Raw genomic sequence first — 9,994 nt, forward strand, 5'->3', positions numbered from 1 at the left:
TATTTGTGTGCTTGTTGTCAAATCCACACTGCAGACCCAAACAAAAAATGTACCTACTGTTTTGGTGGATCTCATCTGTTTACACAGACATGTATCTCAGAGCTATATTTAACACAAATAGTGACGTATTAAAACTTGTATATATTAAAACGAAAGTTGGAGAGAGTTTGTTTAACGATCGTTCGGGAAAGTGTAAATCAGCTGCTCAGCTATAATGAAAGCGATAATAAGTTTTGTTAAGCTATTAATGATTTTCATGTAAATCATATAAATGAAATAACACATATAAACATTTTATCAATATAATATTCTAATATTTTACATCTGTGATCGGTATTTTGTACGGTTATTAACCTTTTTACAATTATTGTGTTAAACTCAATATCAAAGAAAAGCACATAATTAAAATAATATTCTTTTTAAGAATGTTTTACAGTCAAATCATGCGTTAACTAGAGTATGAACATGGCCACCAGTATAATTTTAATGCCAATCATACACGAAAAGTTAGAATAAGAAGAATTTTTCCATATATTGCATAGCTTTAAAGATCTACCAGATGCAGAAAAAATATGAATAGCAACTGACTTGGCTTGATACTGTACATTCCTAATTAAACGCGAGGAATTAATATCCGCGTAAAATCGCGAGAAGCATCCTTCGCGGATTTTAAAATCTCGCCATTATTTTTTGAGAGTTGAAAATTATAAGAAATAAGGAGAAGAGTTCCACGTTCGCGATTTTATATTCTCGCAATTTGATACAAACCAGCGGGATCGCGGAATTAAGTACTCGCGTAATATAAGGAATTTACAGTAAGTGACAATATCAATGTTAGATATTTTTCAAAGAAGTTATTTTCAAATGGTACAAATACCTTGGTATATCCTGGGGCTGATCTGACTACACTTTCTTTGGGGTGTGGTCGGTAGTTGATTTTTAAAGTTATTCAGCATACATCTTTGATGTGCGCCATTTTACCAGTTTAAGAGGAAAGATTAAAATATATAAATTTACCCCTAACCCTAACCCTAACCTGGTCAGACAGAGGTTTCAATTTCATTGAAGCAACAAACAACCTACAATTGATATCATCAGCACTGAAGATGACGACTTAAAGAAGTTCAGAGGCAACCCCCCTCACTCGTCACACTTTGATTGAGTCTGGAAAAAGATTATGGGGCTTGTACGTAAAATCGTATGCCATGTGCTTATGGAGTCAAGTAACCAGAATATTACTCATGATATTCTTTGCATCTTGGTGACAGAGATGATCACGAGTCAACTCCCGACCGTTGACACCAGTGCATTCGACCTTTTTTTTTCGTGCTCACACCCAATATACTGTTGACATGAAAACATTGTTTTCTTTTGATTTCGACTGTCCAGAGTGGTATCAGTGGTATCAGTGTAAAGATATGCTAAAATCTTATCAAAAACGTGTGCAAGATCCGAAGATGTGGAAATCTGACTACCTCCACCTACTTCATCCATGCAGGAAATGAAAGAGCGAAGAATCGAACAACAAGGAAGGCGATATTGTGTAGTGATGGAGGACAGTCCAAGAAACTGTTGGTTAATGGCAGCTGTATAGAAAACAATTAAAACGATTCGGGAAAATTGGGATAAAGTTGCTAAGAAATGACAAATATGTTATTCTGTCATTTCGCTGTTGTCTGTACGTATAGAAAAAGCATTTTGTTACATGGAGAGTACGTATGTGTAGTACTATATCAAGAGCATCAATTCTTTACCTTAGTTGTTCTTTTAGTCGTTTAAAAAAAGATGCTTAATAACAATATTATTGTTTTCCTTAAATCATCATCTGTTGAATTTCAGCAAAACACATTTTATCACCCCAGAAACACTTGTGTTGCATGATTTTTGTTCCATTAAAGCAAAGAAAAAAATCTGCGTCAAAGGTAAATGACATAACAATTATTCACTCTAGTCTGTTAAAAATAACAAACGATAAACTCACAATAACAATTAATTCACAATCTTAAATCTAAGAAAAGTAATGATTACTTTAAATAGCATGATCAACTAGAAATGACCAAACAGCAAGGTCCTCCCCTAAAACAAACTCTAACATTAATTTATCTTACCAATGGACATATTGACAAAACTTAACACTCTCTTGAGTCGCATGGCATTGATTTGACTCGTTTCATCTTTTAGGCGTCAAATTATTGCTTTTCAACCACGCGTGCAAGTTTTTATCTACCGTTAACAACTTATGTATTTAACACTTTATAACAGGTTGTTGGTTTTTTTAATGTAATGCAACTAGAATCCCACTTGCTCCATTTAATATTACCGGCCTTAAAAATATTACAAAACAAAATAATAAGGGCTAATCTATCCTTAACACTTTTTTAAAAAAGGGTGAGTTCATATATAACTTTAATTGGACAATTTTTGTTTATTGTAACATATACATGTGTGATGTTTTGAATAATCCAGATTAAGAATCCTATACTTTATCATAATCAAAATTCGGATTTTTACATTTTTATAAAACTATAACACAGTGATCTCAAAATGAAGTCATGCGTGCTTTTATTTAAATATTGGCTATCAAAATTTTACAAAATAGCCAAATTTGAATGCTTTTTTACTTACATATATTCCACAGAACTGAATCATATTTGACGCAACTAAATTGAAAGAAGTGCGTTTAAAACAAATTTTAATCAAAGTAGCCTTGAATGTTTGAATATTTATTTTCTTAAGATCAGTTTTTCACTTCACCATGGATCGGACACTAATTCATCATGTATCCAACAGGTTTTGATTCTTTTTATCCAAAAGTAAACTTGTTAAGTATCGTTTATTTGTGCTATTGTAAAATAGTAAAATAATAAAAATTTTGAAAAGAACCTGTCATATCCGGATATTGTGGATAAAGAATTTTATCACCAGAGTACTGTATGTGCTGGTACAATAAATCACTGATGATACCCACTTAAATAGAGGCATATGTCTTAATTCCTTACTTTAAAAAAAGGATTTAATTTGGAAAAAATGTCCCACCTATAAATACCATAGCCTGGTTTACTCAAAGGTTGATCTATTAAACAATGGTTGAATATTTTAAGAGAATGGAAGATGGGTAAAAGATTTTAACGGTCGTCAAAGCTATTTTTGTGCATCTGATTGATGCTTAATTTTTTCTTGCAATCTATCGATAACCTTGACTGGATAAACGGTTCACATTAAGTTTTGGCAATAAATACAATAGCCCAACAATCATTATATGTACAAATCATTTAATGTTCACTACGTGATATAAAATCAATAGAATATGGGTTCCATATTACAAATCGCACAATTAATATGTTAGTATGCATAATGTTTTTCCACAATTCCTGGATCCCCTTTGTCTCCCTTTGGACCCCTGAAACCTCGAAGTCCCATTGGTCCTCTTTTACCTTTCGGTCCCGGTAATCCCATTGGTCCTTGATCACCCTTTGGACCAGTCTCCCCCTGAGGCCCTTGCTCCCCTGGGTCGCCTTTGTCTCCCTTGGCTCCCTTTTCGCCCTTTTCTCCCTTTTCTCCCTTTTCACCAGGTGGCCCCCTTCTTCCTTGTGGGCCTTGATCACCCTTGGGGCCCTTAAATCCTCGGGGACCCCTTGGTCCAGTATCGCCTTTTTCTCCTTTGACACCATCATCTCCTTTTTCTCCTTTCATTCCTCGTGGTCCCTGAGGTCCCTGCAAACCACGAGGACCTCTTGGTCCAGTGTTGCCTTGAAGACCCCTTGGACCTTGATCTCCCTTCTCACCTTGATTACCTTTTTGTCCCATTTGACCTTGCATTCCCTTGTCTCCTTTAGGTCCCTGTTCTCCTTGCGGTCCTTGAGGGCCCCTTGGTCCCCTTTTCCCATCCTTTCCAGGAAGTCCATGAGGTCCTGCTGGACCCTGGTCGCCCTTAGGTCCCTGATCACCTGGGTCCCCTTTATCTCCTTTCTCACCTCTAAATCCTCTTGGTCCCCTATCTCCCTTTTCGCCCTTTTCTCCCTGTTGACCTTTTTCTCCTGGTGGACCCTGAGGTCCGGTATTTCCCTTGGGCCCAGTATTTCCTTTGTCGCCCTTTTCCCCAGATTTACCAGTGAATCCTCTAGGTCCTCGGTCCCCCTTTTCCCCCTTAGCCCCTTGTATTCCTTGGTCACCTTTCATTCCAGGTGCTCCCTGACTTCCAGGATCTCCCTTTTCTCCTTGTACTCCGGGGCCTCCCTTGGGACCCATCGGCCCTGCAGGACCAGGGGGACCTCTCAGACCTGTAGTTCAAAAAAATCCCGTATATCACTAGTATAACTTTATTTTATTTTGAATCTTACATGCTTAAACTGTAGTTTAAGAATTAAAAACAACTACAGTTGATGTACATTTACTTCTACTCTTAAGTCAAAACAAAAAACATGAATGAATGTTAACTGAAGGTGACTGAATGGAATAGCTCTGTTATTCAGTAATTTTCCAAGACTGTTTAGTCAACATTCAGTAACATTTCAGTGACATTCCTGACGGAGTGCCAAAACGTCATTCTGTGCTAGTAAAATTAAAGATAATAAAAATTTTACTTTCAAATTTCTTATAATTAAAAAGGTATATCAATCAATTCGATTTTAGATCATTTATAGCATAGTCAGTATTCTACAATGCGAAACATCCGCATTGAATGCCTATGGTAGCTAAACACAGTTTCGTATAAAATCAAGGAGGTTTTCTCTGGTAAAAAGCATTATGGGTAAGGATTTTCCTGCTATTTTTATGCGATGTACATGAAAATATTTTTTTTTAATTCTCAATTGCATAATATACAGGTTTAACTTTTGCATACATAAAAAAGTAAAAAATTTCAAAAATTAATTTTGTGAGACTCTAATACAAAGGGAGGTAACTCCAAAAACATCCGGATTTTACGCGTGCAGAATTTCATTATTTTAAGCGGGTAATAAAGCTCTTTTAAAGGGTGGCAAAACCCTTAAAATACTATAAACGATGCCTAAGGACTTGCTCTTGAAAATGCATAGAATGGCTGATTTACTTGCATTCTGTTGTTAAGGGGAGCCTAAAATGCATTGGTATACTGTATTTAGAAGCACCCTTTTGTCTATTTTCCTCATGTTTTGAGTGCCAAATAAACTTTAGCATTAACTTACATGTGCTTAATTCTTAAATATTTACAAAATTCAAAATTTTATCATTCTATTGGTATATAGATATATATGTAACATGTTTTTTTTCAATTTAATTTTATACGGGTCAGTTTTGCTCGTCCCTCATCTAAAAACGTGCTTATAACGTTACATATAAAACTGTGTTTTGCACCCTATATTTGGATATCTAATTTCCCTTCCGGAAAGAAAAATCAAATTTCTATCTAATCAGATTTAACTATGATTAAAGGGGCTTGGTCACAATTTTGATGAAAATTATTTTTTTGATTTTAATGTTTACAATGCTTCACTTAGGCATTTTTAATAGGCAGCCAGAATTTGAGTATCATTCGTTTAGTAATAAGCGAGTTACAAATCTTACAATTATTTGCTACGTAAACACAGATTTTGTTTAAATTTTGAATATTGAAGTAAAAATTCCAATTTTAGACCTGAAATGATTGTGTTGAACGTTAGAATCTGTTTATTTATGCTTTAAATGAATAAGTAGACAGGATAATAAGCATGAAAAGGATTTTACCGGTATATTGAACGTATGTAAACAAAACTGGGCAAGTGCCTTGTTTACATGACAAAAAATTGTGAGCCCTGTTTCATGCTTATAACTCTATGACTGACTCTCAAATTTCATTTGATCATTAGCAATGCATTCTTTAAGCATTGTGAATAATAAAATCAGAAAAACAGAATTTCGCCAGATCGCGATCAAGTCCCTAAAAACTTGTTGACTTACATTTTCCCCTGCGTTTCGTTATAGATATACATGTACTATCTATATTTAACTTTCTGTGGTGTTTTGTAAATAATACCATGGTTTGGTTCACGACCCCGGGTATAACAGTGGTCGTGAATTCCAAACCATGGTATGTCTTACACAACAAAAAAGTTACTATGTAAGTAATATATGTTTAATCCTATGATTAAGCTATTAAATGGTTCCTCTGGTGACTTATTATTTCAACTTTTAAATGGATAAAAAAAAATTCAAACGAAAAAAAAAAAATATCCCAAATGCCGACCTCATCATCATTTTTCAGAAATGGGCAAAAGTGTGTCATATGATCGACTTGTTGCAACACAGTCATTGTGGTATAGATGGTTATAGTGACAGTAAAATTTAGAATCACGATAAGGATTTACTTTTAGCTGCAAAATTTTCAAATCTTTTATTTCAATTTTAGTATCGAGAATGGTAAATATGGGTATTTTAAGTGATTCATCAAAATAATAAAGTCAATAATTGAGTTTCAAGCGAATTACAGAGGTAAGAATTTTTTGTTATTTTCACAAAGATCGAGTCTTTTATTAGTGCTGTTTTCTTGTGTGGGTATCTGTATAAGTATTAATCAAATGTTGCTTTTTTGTTGATAACTAGACTTTGACCCGTGCGTGCACGCACCGTATTGTTGACTTTTACATAACCAAGCTTTAAGCCTACAATAATGGAGAAAATTGATGAAGCTGCATTGAAAATAACAATTATTCATAAAAAACCATTTTGAGGCTGTAAATATCTTTTATCTACAGATTGTACTCATATTAATGAAGAATTCAACACTTTTTTCACCAACGTTTTTTACTCGCTTCGAATTTACACACCATGTTGACATTCGAAACTCTCTGAATTTTTCATATTAGATGCACTGAATTAGAGTTATCTACCGTATTTCGTTTGATGAACAGAATATGTGACAAATTTTCAAGGAAAATTTACATGTATTTGTAATTTCGTTTCTGAGTTTATCCTTGTAATTGTGATATTGTGGAAACATTACCTAAAGAGCCTCCTGTGATTAAGCGTGAATTTTATGCGCATGCGCAAGATTGTAAATCCAACAAATTCAGATGATTTCCGGATTTTTAAAAGGAATTTTCGTTGATTATTAATTAGCGAAGTTTGATTGAGAAAAAATAAAAATTGGTAATCTTCAAGAACTAATAATGTTTAAAATATATAAATCAAAAGTCCGATTTCTCAGTATTAAAACCCAAAAATTCGAGTCTATTATTTTTATACAGTAGTATAGATATTATCTATGAACAAAATGAATCAATTTATCTTGTTTGGTACGAGCTATTTTTTCAAAGAAATTGTAATTTCTATACTTTGCATTATTTGTAGGCAAATTTAAGACTCGAGCTTTGCTTACATAACGATCTCTAAGCTCTTCATCTTTTTTGTAACTTGACAACTAAAATTCATATTTTGATCAATCATACAATATGCACAAGTAAACAATTTTAGGCATAAAATGTAAAAAATCAAAATTTTCATCTCAAATTGTGTCTACGTCCATTTAAAACATTTTCAAATTTAGCGATGCATAGGAAACAGAAAACAAAATTTATATAGATAGATTATGTTGAACAGCAGACGATACGGTTTCCGAATTTCGGAGGTTTGAATTTTAATCTTGATTCTTTGCATATTTACCTCGAACGAACTTGTGAACGATTTTAACATGAATTTGCCATATTTGAAACCCGTGGACAACGGTAATTGAAAATTGGTATGCTCATTTCTACCGAACAGGAGAAAGAACGTGAAAATGTTGTTGTCATATACATGTATCTATTTCCATGATGTGCAGTTCATCCATACAGGATAACTCTAAAGCGTAGAAATTTTACTGATTTATCCACAAGTGACATAGGGGCAAAGGAAGCATCATATGTAAATATATTTAAGCGTAAACGTTATTCCTGATCAAACAGAACCGTCTTGTGATTTTTAGAAGTAAAACACGGTTATAGCGAACACGCTTATAATGAATTGACGCAGCGAAGTGATTTTCATTCCATAAGTCTCTATTTCATGTTGTAAACGAATTATAACGAAGTAAAATTGGCCGTCCCTGGGACTTCGTTATAAGCGTGTTTTACTGTATTTACAGTGCTATAAATAGAACCTTATAAGTTATATTTGTCGAATATTTTATCATGTTATCATTTGCTATTCTCATTTTTCTTAAAAGAAGACTTGACCCAGACATTTCAACGAGATTAATTCAATATCCTCTACTCAGTTTGTTCGGTAAAAATGGGCAGAAATTATATAAATCACCTGACTCTGTTTCTTTCAATTTAACTTTTTATGTAGACACTTAATGATTTAGACTTGTACTCTCACCTTTAACGTAATAGTGGGAGTACTTAGAGACGGAACTTTTGAGATAGGCGACGGTTTCCTGGAGCTGTCGAACCTCAGCACGGAGTTGCTCGTATTGTTTCCGACATTTCTCCCAGTTCCACCCACCATGGACAGCCATGGCGGACACCTGCCATAGTACACATGAAAGAGCCGTTAGTGTGATTACCAGTCTCATACTGCTCACTACCGCGGGGCTTACCCCGGCCTCCAGGTCTTTATATACAACATTAAAACAGATTGTGACCGTGTAAGGGGTAATCAACCACATCTAGGGACGTCCCTCATTAGCATACAACATCGCCAGAGGAACGCCCATCTCTAGGATAAAACAGTCCCAAAAGGTACTTCTGTTTAATGTATCACAATCAAACTAAAATATCACAAGTGGTTTACATATTTTTCTTTCTTTTTATCTGTTAATAAAGAATATAGTTTTATAGTATAAAAATTTAATAGTTAGCGGTCAGAATTCAGCTAGGAAAACTCCATGAATGTGATCAAACCCAGTTTTACAACTTCCTGGATTGATCTGTACTCAATAAGCCAAACTCTCCAGATCTAACATTTTCAACATTAAAACTGATATGTTATGGTTTAATTTGATATTTGTCATATCAATGAGGTGATTTACTGTACTTTCCAAAAATTCCAGATATATATGAAAATTTAGTAGCTCTACTTTTTAATCATGGTGTACTTTTGGTACCTTTTATTTTGACCGATGCATGAGTCTTTATTCTTTTTACTTGTATTGATCAAGCTCATATCTAAAGATAGAAGTTAAGAATTATTGACGACAACAGTAAATCATATTCCTAAAAACAAATCAAACATATATGCGTTCCTTACATAAAAAGTGTGTAATAATTGTCTTTGATTTAAATACATTAAAATATGTGTACCATTTATTATCGTGTACCAAACATGAAAACAATGTATCATTCAAAAATATGTTCCATACATAACATACAAATGTAGTGTAAACCGATTGTTTGTGTGTTTCATTCATAAACACTGTTTACTTCGTTTATACGTTCCATACATGTACACTTTGCGTTCACTTCGTCTGTGTGTTCCATGCTGACACTGTGTTAACTTCGTTTGTGTGTTTCATGCATCAACTTTGTGTTCACTTCGTCTGTGTGCTCCATACATAAAAACTGTGTTCACTTCGTCTGTGTGCTCCATACATAAACACATTGTTCACTTCGTCTGTGTATTCCATACATAAACACTCTGTTCACTTTGCCTGTGTGTTCCATACATAAAAACTGTGTTCACTTCGTCTATGTGTTCCATACATAAACACTGTGTTCACTTCGTCTGTGTGTTCCATGTATAAACATTGTGCTTACTTCGTCTGTGTGTTCCATACATACACATTGTGTTCACTTTGTCTGTGTGTTCCATGTATAAACACTGTGTTCACTCCGACTGTGTGTTCCATGCATTTACTTTGTGTATACTTCGTCTGTGTGTTCCATGTATAAACTCTGTGTTCACTTCGTCTGTGTGTTCCATACATAAACACTGTGTTCACTTCGTCTGTGTAATCCATACGTAAAAACTGTGTTCACTTCGTCTGTGTGTTCCATACAAAAACACTATTCACTTCGTCTGTGTGTTCCATGTATAAACACTGTGTTCACTCCGGTTATGA

General features: G+C 34.2%; 1 protein-coding gene across 1 annotated transcript; it reads right to left on the reverse strand.

The window, feature by feature from the left end:
• Window positions 1-3,255: 3,255 nt before the first annotated feature.
• LOC136269575 (collagen alpha-1(XXV) chain-like) lies at window positions 3,256-8,533 on the reverse strand. The gene is made up of 2 exons (XM_066077928.1): window positions 8,314-8,533; window positions 3,256-4,280 (listed from the first exon to the last, which is right to left on the reverse strand). The coding sequence occupies exons 1-2, from the start codon at window positions 8,507-8,509 to the stop codon at window positions 3,343-3,345; spliced, it is 1,134 nt and encodes a 377-aa protein (XP_065934000.1). The 5' UTR covers window positions 8,510-8,533; the 3' UTR covers window positions 3,256-3,342.
• Between the last annotated feature and the right edge of the window lie 1,461 nt (window positions 8,534-9,994).

Source organism: Magallana gigas, chromosome 3 (genome assembly GCF_963853765.1).
Source record: "Magallana gigas chromosome 3, xbMagGiga1.1, whole genome shotgun sequence".
Taxonomy (NCBI): domain Eukaryota; kingdom Metazoa; phylum Mollusca; class Bivalvia; order Ostreida; family Ostreidae; genus Magallana; species Magallana gigas.

Coding starts and splice junctions, on each gene's coding strand:
- LOC136269575 (XM_066077928.1), bottom strand. CDS start 8,509: ATGAGACTGGTAATCACACTAACGGCTCTTTCATGTGTACTATGGCAG. Junction 4,281..8,313: donor CTCCCACTATTACGTTAAAG/GTGAGAGTACAA, acceptor TTTGAACTACAG/GTCTGAGAGGTCCCCCTGGT.